Source organism: Pygoscelis adeliae, unplaced genomic scaffold (assembly GCF_000699105.1).
Source record: "Pygoscelis adeliae isolate BGI_AS28 unplaced genomic scaffold, ASM69910v1 Scaffold57, whole genome shotgun sequence".
NCBI classification, from domain to species: Eukaryota; Metazoa; Chordata; class Aves; order Sphenisciformes; family Spheniscidae; genus Pygoscelis; species Pygoscelis adeliae.
Window position 1 is genome coordinate 15,977,038 of NW_008825615.1, and position 17,326 is coordinate 15,994,363.

The following is a 17,326-nucleotide window of genomic DNA, read 5'->3' on the forward strand; positions in this document are numbered from 1 at the left end:
ACACAAGAAAGGAGGAAATAGGGAGGCAAGAGGAGAGTGGGAAAAGCATAGTTTTCCTTTGGCTTTGGGCTCTAGAATCAAGTTGATCAATCTTCTGTTACTGCATCCTCAAGTATGGACTGTTTTATCTAATTCAGTAGCAGGCAACCTGTATGGCATGGAGCTCCAGCAAGTGTCCTCCAGGTTATACAGCTATAAGGTTAGCCTTGGTGCAAAGATCTCCTTTGCATATCTGTATCAGCTATGTTCTTTTATTCACACTATATAGGAAAATTTATGTCAAACATCAGGTTCTCAAGGGTCTGAAAACACACTATTTGACTAGTCATTATTTAAGGCCTCTCACCCATCCAGCTAGCTCACTGAATGATCATACGGTATTTGTACTTAAATAACTCATCTTGAAATATGTAAAAGGAGTGCCATGAAGATTAAATGTCTAATGGTAAATTTGATATTTCTCCAACATCCATCTTTAAAAATATCATCTAAAGTTTTTCTCAGAAGAAGAAAAAACTATTGCAGCCTAACTTATCTCTCCATGTTACAAGTCAAAAGGCAGAGGTAAATAATATTTCAGCTTCCTAAAACGTTGAGAAACATCTTGAAAAGACAATCATCACTGCTCAAAATTAATACCTTGTTTAAAAGGTACTACTGATTTCTCCAGACTGATTGATTATTTTAATTATCCAATTTGAAGTATTTTACCAATGAAAGTACTTATGGTAGGATTGACTACATTACAGAAAGGCATTTAAAGTATTCAGTATTGTAGCATTAATAAAAGGAAACGATTATTTTGCTTAAATGAAATTCTCCTGACTAATTTTCTACAGAATTCTTCGCGATGGTTAAGTAAGACTTCAGCTTTCTCTTCTCTAGTTAAAATATTCAGTTAATGAATTTGGGTAAAAAGATGGCAAAATTATGCCAGTGACACAATTAGAAATAAGACAATAATGCTCTTACATGATAAGATGCATAGCTTTAACCAGATTAAGATTTTTTTTTTTTTTAAAGTTCAAAGCAATATTTTCTTTCAGTGAAATAAAGGACTTAATTACTTGCGGGATTAGACATTTATGGACAAAGTTGTACCTGGCCTCAGTGAAAGAATTAAGCACAGTTCTAAGAAAATGAAAAATAGCAATATACACAGATAAGCAGATACTATAAGATGGAACAAACTTGTGATTTGGACAACTGAATTCTGAAGTTTTTCTCTAGTTCCTTCTCATGTGGCTTTCCTAGTAATTTTAGAATTTTTTCTAAATAGCAGCTCAATAAAATGAGCGAAGACAGCTTCAGCATTTGATCCAGTAATACTTACAGGAACAAACTAATCCTTGGAACAATTCCATTTAACTTATTGGTATTATATGAGGGATATGGATGATCCTGTGATGAGTCTAAAAGGTAGACTGTAAGACAGCAGGAGAAAATTTGGCATTGCTACTAGTCAATACTGGTCTATGAAGAGCATGTGTTGATATTTTCACCATGGATTGGCTCATAGAAGCACAGTGCATAAAATGGGCAATGAAATTCCAGGACAGCAACTGCCAGAATACCGATCGTCCAAATACTGTCTTATGTACAAAGATACGAAGATATTTCACTGGAGTTTTGTAGTAGTTATCTACATCTTTAGCTATTTTAGCAGTTATTTGAAGCTTTTTCTCAAGGAAATACACAGCTTTCATCTTTGTCAACCCTGTTATGAGAAAGTAACTTATAGCAAGTATGTTGTTACTTGTTTAAAACTCCATACAAAGCCAAGTGTGGGACAGATATTTCAATGTATTTCATTCATAGACGCATAGAATCATGTAATAGTTGAGGCCAGAATGGACCTGTGGAGATTGTCTTGTTCAAACCCCTTGCTCAAATATGTTCCTTTTAATGCAGCCAAGGATGCTATTCGTCTTTTTTGCCAAAGGCACATTACTGGATTGTTAAGGTGACCAAAGATGCAAACCCCTTTTTTCCAAGGGAAATTAATCACCAAGAACTTCTGAAAACTCCAAAGTATACCATAACAGATTCTTCAGATAACTACACGTATATCATGTAGGACAAGTTTCACACTGGTAAGTGCCAGACATCTTGAAAACAAAAAGGCAACAGGAGTTTATTTTGTTTTCAGCCCAACAACTAAATTTTAAAGTATTTATAAGAAAAAGGAAACCAAGAAATTTAAAGTTATTCTACAACCCTTTTCTGTATAAGATGAAGAGCTATTTCCATATAAATTCCAACAGCTGTATTTTATAGCTCTGGAAACATGAGGAAAGCTGAAAAAATGTCATCTGCAATGTCAGATTGAGTGGTTAATCTCTATTATCACAGTGAGCAATTGAGGTAGTTTAACCCTGGGCTGACAGGTAAGCCCCTCACCCGGTCATTACTCACTCCCCGCCCCAGCAGGATGGAGGAGAGAACTGGAAGGGTGAAAGCGAGGAAAAAAAACACCTTGTGGGTTAAGATAAAGACAGTTAATAAGTGAAGGGAAAAAAAAAGTTCAAAAAAACCCAAATGAAGTAAAAGTAATTATTCCCATCAGCAGATTGATACCCAGCCAGTCTCCAAGCAATGGCTGCTTTGGAAAAACCCCTCCCTGTTTTACAGCTGAGCATGATGTCATATGATATGGAAAATCTCTTTGATCAGTTAGGGTCAGCTGTCCCAGCTGAGTCCCCTCCCAACTTCCTGTGCACCCCCAGCCTACTCGCTGGGGGCGCTGACCGAAAAACAGAGAACACCTTGACGCTGTGTAAGCACTGTTGAACAATAGCTAAAACACTGGTAGGTTATCACCACCGTTTTGGTCACCAGTCCAAAACAAAGCACCATACAGGCTACGATGAAGAAAATTAACTCCATCCCAGCTGGACCCAGTACAGCAATTCATTATTGTCTTGTCTTTACAGTAACAGTCTGGTAACTTTATGTGGTAGTCCACAAGAAATTTTGAAGATATACAGTGATTATTTGATCTGGATGTCTGGGAACCATTTCTATAAATTACAAAGTCTCCAAACTACTCATCTACAAATAGCTCTCCTTATTTTTTTTTTTTTTTATTTTACAGTTTTCCCACTATGCAGCAAAATATCTAACAATTCCCCTTCATTTTTACCAATGCTGAACATAATACATGTTTCGGAACACAGCAGAAGTATACTAAATCAGTATATAAAAAATTCAATCTGAATAATGTGACTTGGCTAATGTTGAGCAGAAATGGTTTGTTTAGGCTTTAATGTGTCCAAAAATAATGCCTGTGACATGAGTTTCTTATCTGTGAGATAAGACTTCAGGCATTTCTAAAATACATACTGAGGTACAATACAGGAATACTTTGGTTAGATGAAGTACTGAAAGACTAAGTCATGGTAACAGAGCTTCACACAGGCAAGTTTCTTCTAATTGAGCTAACTCCAGGTAAGCCTGAATATCTGAACATTGCACCACTGTACATAGCATGGACACAAACATTGTTATATGGTTGATACTTCAGCTATACAAAATACTAACTTATTCTGTAGTAAAATTTAAAAATATTTCTTACCCATTCATAAGAAACAATCCAACACCCACGAGCAATTCCCAGCATAACATTCAAGGTACGACGAGGACTCCCTGTAACTACGTGACTTGTTGTTTCACATACATCATCTGAGAACAAAAAGTCTCCAAGTTTATTCACCACCTGAATTACTATATTTTGTTTCCTAAAAAGAAGAAAAGGAAAAAAAACATACAATGTTGAATGGATATGCAGAATTATAGAAGCATATACACACAACACAAATTAACTCAAATTCATCTCACTTCTTTCCTCCCTAATAATTTCTTATCCTTTTCTCACTGAGCCTCTACCCATTTGCTAGCTCTGAATTCATTAGCCTTCCCACAGAGTCCAAACAGACCCTTTTCTGTCATCACACAATCATATCTACTTGCACATCAAAGCTCTTTTGTCCCCAAATTCTATCTTGTCTGTTTAAATAGAAGCTTTTGAATCAGGAATTATCTAACATATTGTTTGTGTACAATGCCTAGTACAACAGAGCCTAATTCTTTGTTGCTTTTGTAGTGCTATCAGAAAAGTATTACCAGGAAATGTAAACATTTAGAGACAGCACTCTTAAGAGGTTTTCATTAGGAAGCACCAGATTTTCAGCATCTGAATAAAATGCTGTGTCTAAGCGTCCTAAAGTTCTGGCTTGCTACCTATACATACGAACCAATATTTCAATTAAAAATTTACTTATCCTGAAATACAATTATAATTAAATATAAAAACCAGAATTGCCACCTATAACTGGAATTCTAATTTGAGTTCTCTACATAGCTACACTGAAGCCCACAAATATATAATTGTAAGAACAGTGAAATCTTGGTATCACTAGAGAAAAGCTGTTGCATGAGAACAATTTACTGTTCTTATTAATGTTTATTATTATAAATCATTAGTACAAATGATCATTAAATATCTGTAAATGAAAGCCCAGTTCCAGTGCCCTCTCTGCCCCCTTAGTGGACTTGGAAATGTCCACGGCATGCTACGCAAGATAAAACAGTTAAGCACAACCTTGAACACAGGCGCATCTATCACAATGGTAATCCTCTCAGGTATTGAAGTTAATTACTGACATAATGCAAGCACACTCAGAACATCCCCAGAAGTCTCTGGGGTTACTTTCATTCTCACTACATTGCACTCCACAGAAAGTAACTCAGTCAAAGCTCCCCAAATACCCCAGCTAAAGCAGACACTACTTAGAGGAACTCTAACATAACCTGCAAAAAATTCTTCACAGAAAATGCAACAATATTTTTTTAAGAAGTTTCAAACAAATAAATGAATAGTAACAGCAAACAATGTAGCAAATTAACGTCACACAAGTCAAAAGGTGATATTTTATGTGGAGACACTTAAAAAAAGATAATTTAAAAAAAAAAAAATCAAACCACTGACTTAACTGCCTCACTCCAGACACTGGTTAGTGTGAATTCTGGCCTTGGCTATATTGCCTTGAATGGTACGGGAATATTTACTATTCCCTTTTCATTTGATGAGGTTTAACTTGACATAGCCTACAAGGGAATGTTTTTGCAACGCTGCAACCTACAGGGGCTGGCCCTGCCTAGACTCCATGCTCAGGGGATGCATTTCCATGCTCTACCTGAAGCTTTTCTTCTTTCTTGTGTCTACGTAAAATTCCTTACAATGAGAGGGAAAAGTCCTGTTGTCCAAGAATTGAATCTAAGATATCTTATAAATTACAGTGAAAACTCACTAGTTTATACTTCAGTCAGCTGCAAAAACTGACAGATGCAAATTTACAGCAAAATTTCACTGATTTGTGACAATCACAAAATTTGTGATTCAGAAAAACATGTAGCTGCTGGCAGTGAATCAGCGAGCAGCATTTAATGTAATCTCAAAACCCAATGCCATAAAACCACTGAACTCATGATCTTTAAATTTAAATTCTAATGAACCACTTTTGAGGCTGTAGCTACTGGGTAGTAGAATTGGCTTTTGGCCATTGAGTTGTACACTTTGGAGGACTGTTTTCTGTTCTTCAGTTCTTTCAGAAGCAGTCCTTTTCCCTTCACCCATTTACAGGTTGATGAATGCCTACAACTGTAGACAGCCAAAAGCATGATCTCGATGAAGAAGTTCTGAAGAAAAGCAATTGTTATCACCAGACATTTTTATTTAACGAAATAGTAATTGGCTTGTAGGAAAAATCAACATAAAAGCAACATTAAAGAAATAATATATTAATGACCTCTTTCAACAAAAGAACTTTTTCCGCAGCTCTGCCAGGATTTGTTCTCTTCTTTTAGGCAGATCACTGCCTCTGTTTTCCACTACTCCTATCTGCACTGTAGCTATTATCTCTACCTCCCCTACAGTGATCCTGTATTGCATGACTTGCGAAGTGCATTTTACAGTCTTGGTGTTACTAGCATCCAGTCACATTAAATACAAGAAAAGTATTAATTCCATTTTATGTTTCTGACATATAGTAGTATACTTGTTAATAGCTATTGACAACCATTTACAAAATGCTTCTAGAAGATAGCCACTAAGTGCTGTTTCTGAGTACTTGTATCTATGTAACTGTCAAGATATAATTACTTCAAACCTGAAACAGATTTGTGGGTAGTAGAAATATCTTTAGTTTTGAAAAAGAATTCAAAAAACTGTAAGCAAGTGTAGTATAAAATATGGAACTGTGTTTTTGTTGGATGTTCTTTATGCTGTAAGACTTTTAAGAGAACGATAAGACCATGCCAGAAAATTATTAACTCTCCCCCAAAATATGCAGTGGCAGCTGCTTCTAATGTTTTGAAACTAAGTGGCTAAAAAGCCTACAACTGATATTTCTTCAGCAACTATTTATATGAAAGAAAACATTTTGAACTGATGTTTCAGACTATGACTTTTTAAATAGAAATAATTAAAATGTATGGGGAAAAAGCTAAGTCTTGGGCTGAAAGTCTGAACCATTTACTACATAAAATTCCTTTTTATGCTTCCTTCAGAAAAATTCAAAACTTGCTTAAGATTTTAGTTTCATTGCTCTGAAACCCTGTTGAGCTCACCTATGGAACAACTACTTCAGTCTGCACCACAGCAACACAAACATACACACACACTGTATATAGACACACATACATACATGTATATGTCGTTGCTAGCTAGAATACAGAATGAAATAAAGTATTTTACCATACGGCACATACAGCCCATATATGGCCATTTATGCCTCTATAGGCATAAAAAGATTATCAACATTCAAGTTTAAATGGTGTGCTGACTTAAGAGTCAAAATGTTTAATACTTACTCAGAAGACATACTCGTCATAACTAGTGTCCTTGTTGGCTAGAGATGTGAAAGAGACAAGAAAACATCAAAAATCTGAAAAGATTTCCCCTTTGAAAAAAAAAAAACTTAACTTAGAAACTGTTCCATTAAAAGGACTAAACTACTTCATAATTACAGTATCATCTGGGGAAGAGGCTGTACTAATTAACGTATATACTAGAAATATTAAACTTTGAGGACAAGGAAGGAAGGAAAACCCTTCATCACGTCTGGTATCAAAGCATCCAATACAGCAGAAGACAGGAATGCAAATTTCCATTAGTAAAAACAAAAAGCAAAGGATTTCCAGTCTGGGATGCCACAGAAAAAAGCATAGTATTTGTCTTCCGCCTTTTCCTTCTGATCAGGTGGAAAGGAAAAAGCAGCTTACCTTCAACAAAGAAAACCTGTAGTTTAAAATTACTCCAGTTTCTTCCAAAAGAAAGGCAGAAACTGGCTGAGATGCTGCAGAAACAATTTACATATTTATTGTAAAGTATAATTTTAATAATTTTATTCTGATAGTGTAGCTTTTTTGGGGGGCACAACTTCAGTGTTTTAAGTCCAGGTTTTTAAGTAAACATTCTTTCACTCTTAAATCTTGTCTAGTGAAAAGCTGTCCGAGTAATATAACACACAAGGTATACTCAAAAGAGTACAGCAATCAGACCAGCAATTCTGAGACACCTTAAAAAGCACCCTCCCTTCCCCTGCAATACTCTCCGTAGCTTATGTGCAAAGTAGGAGTGTTTGCCCCATACAGACTTTAAATAAGCTTTTTAAGAATTAGTATTATAGAAGTCAGAAGAGGAAGAAGTATCCTTTGGTCATTAGCAATGACCATAAAAGCCTCCAGCACATACAAAGGTAGGACAGAACATGAATTTTAGCAGTATCAGAGAAATACATAACTGAACATAACATGGTCATCACAAAATATATGTAAGAGGTTTTGGAAATCTTAGCTAAGAATTACTTGTAGCTACGTGAACATGTACAAGTATGTTTACATAAACATTTTAATTTTGTAGAAAAAGTAGATCGACTGACTTTTATACAATGATTTCAAACAACTCCTCCTAATTTTCAAAATCAATATATGATTTTCAAATTACTTCTCTAGGTAACTACTGCTCCATAAGAAATAATCATTCCCATTTCTGCCCCCCCAATCTATTACCACAACCACAAGCAGTAAGCTCCCAAAGTCTCTGCTAAAATTCAGTTTCCTTTGAGTAATGTATTGAGCTGAGACTACGAAAACATTTTGAATTGGATTACAGCTGGTAGCACAGGCCAAAAAGGACTCGAGGGCAACTCATTTTACCCAGTAATGAATCACAGAACAGAAGAGAGAACACACTCTTATGCAACTCCATCCGTCCTCTCTTATCAGTACAGAACTGTTCTCCATTAAGTGTTCAAGCAATTTGTCACATTTAAGAATGGAGTTCTTTGGAGTTATCTCTGTAGACTAATAGACTGTAGACTAATAGTGTGCACCATGACTGTTCATTATATGAACAATCTTTGCATAAATAAAACACAATTTAGATACCATTGACAAGCTAGATATTCAAGATAACATAAGAAGTAGTCTTTTCAACATGCACATGGTAATTTCATTCCGTGGTTGGGTAAATTTGAAAAACATAAACCCCAGGTACTATTCAAGTCTTCAGAAGCAATATAATGTAGCATATTCAATAATTTTTTAAATTCATGATAAACATGTACTCAGACAACATTATGTAAGCTATACAATACTTCAGAACTGAAAATATATACAATGTGAAAATGTAAAAACAATAATAGAAAGGAATAAAACTTCAAATGAGGAAAGGATGAAACTTTTATATTGAAATATTTCTTTGAGAGAAATTCTATGCAGTATTTTTTGAAATATAAGTTTCCAAATTCTAACTTATTGCCAGCAATACTTACCGATGATGTCTTAGCCTACTGCTAGCCTGACAGTTGAAGAGAAGATAATATGCACTGTAATCTGTAATCAAAATTTGTTGTATTCTTAGCCAAAAGACTTTCTACTGCATCACTTTCAACTACAAATAAGCAGTCACATTTAATTGCTCTTGGAAGTTCCAAGAACTTCACAGCTTCAGTTCCACATTTGTTTTATATGCAGAGTTTAAGCAAAAATAATAACAATGCAACAATATATATTAAATATACCTACCATAACATTCATATAATTAGTATTAAATAGTAAGTAATATAAATTCAAAATTTGAGTATATACACTCAAAAAAACATCTAGTAAGACATTGAGTAAGGGTTCTCGTGGCAGAAGGATTGCAATATTAGGCACTCTACTGCACAGGTTAGGTCAGATGATTGAAATCGGACATGGGGCCACATTATACAATAGTGAGGACATACCTCATACTGTCTTAATACACGTTGTTGGATTTGCGTAAACTCCTGAACATTAAAGGATCCTGGGATGTGACAGTCTGGGAAGGCACAAAACATGGCTTAAAAGCAAGGTTTTACTCTTCTCTGTCCAATCTTTCTGGGCCGAAAACCTCATCTATGTCAAATATGTATACTTCAGCATCGTCATGATGTTCTCCTTCAGTATCTGAAGTCAAGCCTCACTGCCATCAGAATGAAGCTCTTTGGCTGAAAGTCTGGAGTTACATCCACACAAAAGAATTGCACTAGGTTCTTGGGGCCCTTGTATAGTACTAGCTCCAAAGCCAGATCCTGATGAGCCTGTTCAGAATGTGCAGAAAAATACCCTTCCTCACAACTTTTTATAAATGAAATGTCATGGAAGTATTACTAATCAGACCACTACTTTTGCCAAACTTGGGTTAAAAAAAAGCATTACTATAAACCAAGGCAGCTTGAGATCCTGCAGCTGCTTCTTCAGCTTCAGAGCAGAAATGTTTGTTAACAGTTCCTTAATACCTTATCTACAGGGAAGTGAAAATACTGGATCCACACAAATTGGGAAACCTGCAGCCTGTCCTGACATTACCCTGCAAAGTCAGCTTTTGAATTGTAGCTTTTATGCTACAACACATTGCATACAAGATGGTACAAGTGAGTATTCCGGGCAAATGTTCTGTCAGTGCGCTTCAAAGTGATTCAGACTCAGGAACGCAGAAGGATGCATACAAAAGGTAGAAATTGGAATAAATTTAACTTCTTCCAAACTATTATTTCATTTTCATTCAGAACTGCATATTTTTGCAAGTTAGAGGTCATTCGCTAAGCAGAAAACATGTTGTTTTATTGCTTCAGTAAGACAAGCAGTCCTCTTTAATTACAGTTACCAAGCAGAAAACTTAGCCAAACTATGTTTTAATTTTCAGTTGTACATTTTTCAAGTTAATTGCTTCCCCCCCCTTGCTATGCAATTTTTCTTCTATGCTCTTTGTGTCTGTTTTATTTTACGTGTTGCTTTTATTGCAAAAAAATTTTGAGTTAGCATTTTCTTTTCTGACCAGCAAAAAGACATCTGGTGAGCATCACTATGAGTTCTAATGCACATTTGTAGCAGGATTATTATTAATAAAACACTGGAAAAGGTGGTATTAAGTTAACTGGTCCTTTCATTTATCATTAATCTCTGAATCCTGAAGAGTTGCATATCTCTACTCTAAATCAGAACACACTTCTTTCTGAATTATTTTTTAGGTCTGGAATATAGGCTGTTATAAATGACATGCTTCAGCTTTCCTTTATATATTTCTTAGGAGCACAGTCGCATTAAGTATTTATTTAGTCTGCCAACAAGATTTTTTTAAGTCATCCGAAATATAAAACATGCATTTCAGTAGCCCAAAGGAAATAGTATTTGTAAATCTTCCCAGTACTTAAAAGACGATGTGATACTTCCTGTATGCTAACTGACCTACACCACAAAAAAGGCATCCAACCTCAAAATGTATTCTTTCTTTCTTTTAAGTTTGAGCAGGTGTTTCTTGGAGCTGAAGGACAATAAGAGATAAGTCCTGTTTTGTACAACCTGCTTTTCAAGAAAGTGAACTCAAATTTTGTTTCCTTAAGAATGTCATGAGTTGTTTTTCATAAGTGACAAATGAATTCAAATGTGACCATAAAATTTGTTTTTCCAGGCCAGTTCTCAAGAAAAAAGTGCATTCATGCTAAGAATTGACTCGATAGGAATAGTTTTACATTTATGACTGGTTAAATTCCAGCCTAAGTATATTAGATCTCATTTTGTCTTTGGGTCAAGAACCTAGGCCTGATATTTTTCAAGAAAGGATTTCAACCAATAAATACCACTTTTGAATTGTATATTACTTAGTCGAAATGCTCCTCTTATGCCTTAAATTTGACTGAAGTTCTGAAAGAAATAAGCTTCAGTGTACTCGCAAACTCAGACGTATGCTGTGATGGAGGAAAAAAAGACCTTCAGTACTCAACAAGATACCTATGTGGTTTGGCCAATATAGCAAGGACAAAGGGCTTTTTGGGGGGCAGGAGGGAGGCAGGGGAAAGCAGTGCATGCATGTGCAAATAAAGTGTAAGGGAGAGTACAAGACTATTCTGCTATCTGCTTTGTACTCTTCCAATCCCTTTTTTCTCTGGCTATTGTAGGTCCATCAGATGGTTCTGAAATTGGTTCAGAACTTGTATACTCACTTTTGATCTTTACAGCTGTATTTCAGAAGTAACAATCTTCAGTCCTACTAGTACATGAGCCAAAAACCAGAGCCGTGTGTAGCATGGGAATATTAAAGAGTCAGGTTAATTTCACTCTGCTTTTATCTAGGAAGGTTGTAATGAGGATCCAAAACTTTAAGGCCGTTTTTAGAAACATTCTATAAATTGTGCTACATTAATTTATTCTATTTAAGTAATTGTGGCTTATAGCTGAAAATAATTGGTAATTGTAATGAATGATTACAATTCAGTAGTTTTAAACAGCAATTATTCAAAGCTGTAATTTACTTTCTGGCTGGCCTTTCTCCTCTTATCAGTCCTTTGATACTGACATTTTTCCAGTTTCCTCTGGCTGCAAACTCAATTTTGACTGTAATTTTCTGACCAAATATAGTACTTCTGCTTTGGTCTTAGAAAGATGTGAAAAATGCACCCATCCTAACTAAACCAATACTACCATGAGGAAAGATGAAAAAACAAAGCAGGCTATAAGAAGACAGAAAAATAAGATGACATGACAGGTGCCTGAAGCTTTCCTTCACTGTCAAAGATGAGAAAAAATGAGAAATCCTGTAATCACAGACATAGGAACCCCTAGAACTTCTGTTGGCAAGATTAAAGATGATGAATAGCTTCAGACTTTTCAGACTAGCAGTGTCACAGTTTACAACTTACTGACATTTTCAGTTTTCCACATGTAACCATAATAGCTAACAACTATATTTAAAAAAAAAATAAATTCAACCATGTGGGATATGAAACTCTGCAGCAAGGGACAGCTTTCACAGCATTCTGCAACTTCAAAGGACAGGTTTCTCTGGCTGTGATCATTAGCAAAGCTAGAAACTGACTTTTTCTGGTAGGACAGACAAAGATTAAGGGGGAAGCAGATGCTCCTTACCACCCCTTTGACTGCAAACAAAAATTTCCAAGTCAATCAATGTGACATGAAAAAAGCCAATACGCACAGGCAACAGTGATTCCCATTCTGATGGGAAGCCCACAGGTACAAATTAGGGGTTGGCTTCCCGGTCAGCATCGCTTAGAAGAAGCAGCCCAGTTCCCAACTGTCTTTTACTAGGAAAGTTTCACCTCCAGACCATATAATGTGAAACCTGAGGAGACAGAGAGGGAGAGACTGCCAATGTGACAGAAGTGAATCTCAAGAAGTGGGATGCTAAAGGGAGGAGAAAGCTACTTTATAGTTTAGATTCTAACAGAAAATGAAAGCTCAGGTGAAGGAAGGACACTCCCTCACCCCAAAAAAGTCACAAGCCAGGAGGAAGAGGAACAAGGGCTATCATGGGGCAATACTATGTTATGGGGAAAACTCATACATGCAAGCAGAAACATTTTAAAGACCACACTAAGGCATAAATTAATTCTGTCATTAGCACCAAATAATGCCCAGTGTATACTCACCTTCCCAAATGATCTGTGAGAAAGTCAGGCACAGTTAATTTTTTTCTGCTGAAATTTTAAGCAACATGAACTTTTCCCCCCACCCCCCAGCTTCACCGAGGTTAACAAAAATAGTTTGTATCCTTCTTGTAAAGAATTTCAACAAAAAATTAAGCATAATGTAGGAGTGACTGTTTCATCTGTCTGTTCAGACATTAAAAACTGTTTATGCTTTCATAATGATCCAATGAAGTGAACCATTTCTTTGGACAGCTGACTTATGACCAACTAAAAGCACTTCATAAATCTTCAGCTGAGATACACTATGCCCTGAGATAAAAACCAAGCCACAAGGGTTAGCAGGCAACAGTAGAGTAGCTTCAGTGAAATTAATGGTTTAATTTTTAAGCCCTCATGAGCCATCCATTCCATTTTTGGTAATGATGGTTGCCACCTATCATGGAAGGTTCATTAGAAAAGATGTCTGCCTCAGCTACTTCATTGCAGACGTCAGTGGCTCAGTTAACACTGCTCACAATGTGTCATACATTGGGAAGAAGCAACTGAGGCACAGAGAGACATGCTTCCATTACACAGGCTCTAGGGATGGAACCATTTTAAGAGGGAAAGAATCATTTTGCATCACCCCAACTGCTAAATACTGGGTTTGCACTATTATTAACACCGTGAGGTTAATTTGGATAGTTGAAGTCTTCTGGAGATTGCCAACTATGCAGCAATGCGTGGAATTTCAGGTGAAGATACTCCTGAACACGTTTGCAGCCCAAAAAAGTCAAGCCTGGATTTATGTTAGGTTTGTGTTAAGATACAAGACTGTAAACTTCAGTAAATACCCTGCTGACAAGATTGTAACTGATGATAGTCAACAACCTGAGTTAAAGCTTTACTGCCCTCTAGACAATATGGTAAACAACTGAACAATACTTATTTCAGGCTTTGAGGTGCAACAGCAATATTATGAAGGGTAGAATAATAATTTAAAAAAACCCAACACTTTTCTTTTTTAGGATCTTGAAGGATTATGAATTCATCATACATGCACACAATTCTTTCAGAAAAGATTTTTTGTAGTGAGTACTTATGATCAACAGCCACTGTTTTCAGCATTTCTGATTATACTAGTAGGAAGTAGTATATCTATTAAGCAGCAATATGGTGCAAAATTTTTTCCTATTTAGCTGATTGCCTATTTATATTCCTGTTCCATTCTTTGTGAACTCATAATTCAATTCTACAAAGATCACACCACTAATCCATAAAATGTTTAACTTCAGTATAGAAAAGAATGGTGGTATTTGTTAATGAAGACATGTCAAATGCTGATGAAATAGAGTTTAGCAAGTCTTTTGTTCAGATTGATTTTCAACAATTTTCAAGCGCTGTGAGGCGCAGTTCCATCAACGAAAGGATTTCCGGCCTATAGAGTCATGCCAGATACCAGTAGGTTTATGTAGGGCGTTCATTTTTCCAAGAGTTACATTTCCCAAAAAAAGAGGATCTAACCAGCAGTTGCTTTTCCTCCTGGTGGTTTCTGATGCCAAGAGGGAAAATAGTTTCAGTTTTACACTGATTCTTTGCCAAACCAGCTGCAGTCCAGTGGGTTGTTTGGTTTTCCGGCATGACGGTTATGACCTCAGTGTAAAATGTAACAATGTACCCCAAAACTAGAAAAGAATTGTGATTTACCAGTAACAAGAGTTAAGTTACAGCATACATACAGATCTTCAGCAGTGAGGTATGTATGTCTCAAGCATGGACTGTATGGTCTCACTTCTTACACAATGTTTATGCACTGCTCCCCTCATGCTCTGAGCCAGAAAGAGTTGCATCTGTTTTTTGTACCTAAGCCTCCCTTCCACCATCAAATGCAAGAATGCCATAGACTTTTAAATAAAAGGATGGAGATGATATAAATGTACCTCGAATAACTTGGGATTCTAGGATTTTATTCTTGGTGCTTATCCCTATCTACTGTTCACCATGGATAGCTCTCGAGCAATTTCCTACTTGCCTAGAAGTACTAATAAAAAATATGTTCTAACTTTATGTAAGACCTCATAAATAGTCTCTGGACCAAAAATCACCATACCTACCAATCTCGGGGGGGGGACGGGGATGGGGGACAGGGGATGGGGACGGCGGACAGGACACAGGACAGACGGGACCACTGAATTTTTTTTTCTTAACTCTTAAATTAAGAAAATTAAATTAAATTCTTAAATGCAGACAAAAATCAAAGCTCTCCATATACTTAAGCCACTATTTCTTGAATAAGGTTCTGAAAAAGAACCAGTATGTTAATCTGTTGACCAAACAGAAATTTTGTGACAATTTTATATAAAAACTTGGGCGAATTCAACTCCTGAATCTTAACTACTCTGCCTGCTAAGATGACAAACTGCAAAGTCAACCACCTCCGATATCACTGTCATGGCATATATTTCCAGTGTTCCAAACAGCAACCCATACTAGAGTGTGAACAGCAGATACAAGTGTCCCTGGGACAACAGGAAACACCCTAAACTTGAGTTGAGAGAACATTGTGCCTTTTGCCGTAGAAAGGTACTGACTTGAAAAGACACTGTTTTCAAGTTAAGAAATAGACCACAGCACTTCAGTAGGTAGTCCAGAATAGCTGGCATGAAACCCATCATAAAGAGAATGATTTCTAGGGACCCAAGGCCATGAATCAGCCCACTAGGTCCAGCTACAGGAGATCTTCGTGGCAGGAATGGTAGCATCCCTAAGTGGTGATAACGAAAACATGGCCCAAAGCATGCACTGTAAGTGCAGAGCAGATGCCAAGAGTATGGCTTCTGTTCTGGAAGCCCTCAACTACATGTGGAAGAAGTGCGGGGGACAAACTCACTAGCTGGACAAAGTCCAGAACCAGAACTGCCTTGCAAAGGTTGAGTGAAAATACTCATGAGGTTAAACACACAGCAGGACTTATAAAACTGTCTCAAACCATGGGATACATAGGCATCCTTTACAGTACTATCCTCTGAAAAGCTTAAGCATTACCAGTAAGTACTAAGTCACAGGCAGTATTTTGAGACTCTGCTTTTCAAATGTTTACTAAGAATATTTTTCAGTGATTTAAGCCATCTCATATTAAGCTTGCTGATACTAATTTTAGTTTTTCCTATACATCACTCTTACAGCATTCAATATTTTTTAAATCCATTAGGCCAATATGAAGTTCTTAGATTTTTGCATTACTTAACTTTATACCAAAAGACGGAAAAGTATTTTATCAAATGCGTATTGGCATATTCCATTTATAGGAAACAAATACTAACACTATTTATTGATATGACATTTTGTTCTCAATTGCTAATATTATTACAAAACGTGGACATTTGGAACAAACAAATGACCACAGCTTTATTTTGGATATAGCAACAGCATAAGCTGTGTCTTGCCAGTAAAAATAAACTTTCTTGTTGGATTTCAATGTCTCATTCAGTGGCATATTTCAGACACTCCAAGGAAGCAAATTTTCTGCAGTGATGTATAACATTAGATCCTTTTATCACTGACGCTTTCAAAGTTACTTGTCCCACAATGTAGTCTGCCTAAAAGCTTGTTTCCCAACAACTTGTTTCTTCAACTTTTATGTTGAGTCAGCTAGATAACTACAGTTAAACAATAATCAACTATTCAGTTGTCATCAGCTAGAGCTGGTCAAACACTTACAGGATTACTTCATGTAAGATAGATATCTTGTAAACAAGAAACATTCTAGGATCAAATCAGATATGCATAAAATCACACCACCAGACATTTGGTCAATACCATAAAAGTTTCTCAATGGTACCATGCAACACTCTTATAATTTGTATCTTCAGTCACTCGTCTCATCGCTACACCCAGAAACAATCAATTTGAATAACTTTCAGTGACCACTTGTCCACCACCCCCATTTCCCCTAGGCCATAAACGTGTAGATAGTTCCAGTTTCTTCACTGTTAACTGTAAATGAGCTTGCATGCTTCCACCTCTTCTAGTTCACACTAGTTTAATATTCATTTGCGGCTCAAAGTCAGTAATGCTTCAAGTATCAGTTTTTAAAATATGTACCTATTCAAAGCAACTACAAAATCAAAATTGGAAGGAAAACATAAAAGGATGTTGTCCCCTAAACCGATACAATCTAAGACAGTTTGCAAACGCACATACCAAATATAGACATAAAGTTATTTTTCTGAATGTCTGGCAAGATGTTTCATGTTTTATAGTTACAGATTTTTCAGAATATTAAAATTTGTTTTGCCATGAATAAAATATTTTCAAAAAGAAGGATTTTAATAACACGATCTAACGATGGCCTGCTTCACACTAGTTGTTCCACA

General features: G+C 36.2%; 1 protein-coding gene across 1 annotated transcript in view; it reads right to left on the bottom strand.

Annotated features, from left to right (window-relative positions):
• The window catches only part of MCPH1 (microcephalin 1), a 183,353-nt gene that overhangs the window by 95,509 nt on the left and 70,518 nt on the right, over positions 1-17,326 (bottom strand). Inside the window, exons 10-11 of the mRNA XM_009333260.1 lie at positions 6,871-6,908; positions 3,575-3,737 (exon numbers count right to left, since the gene is read on the bottom strand). Of these exons, the coding sequence (XP_009331535.1) occupies positions 3,575-3,737; positions 6,871-6,908 (201 nt within the window). The remainder of the gene's footprint in view (positions 1-3,574; positions 3,738-6,870; positions 6,909-17,326) is intronic.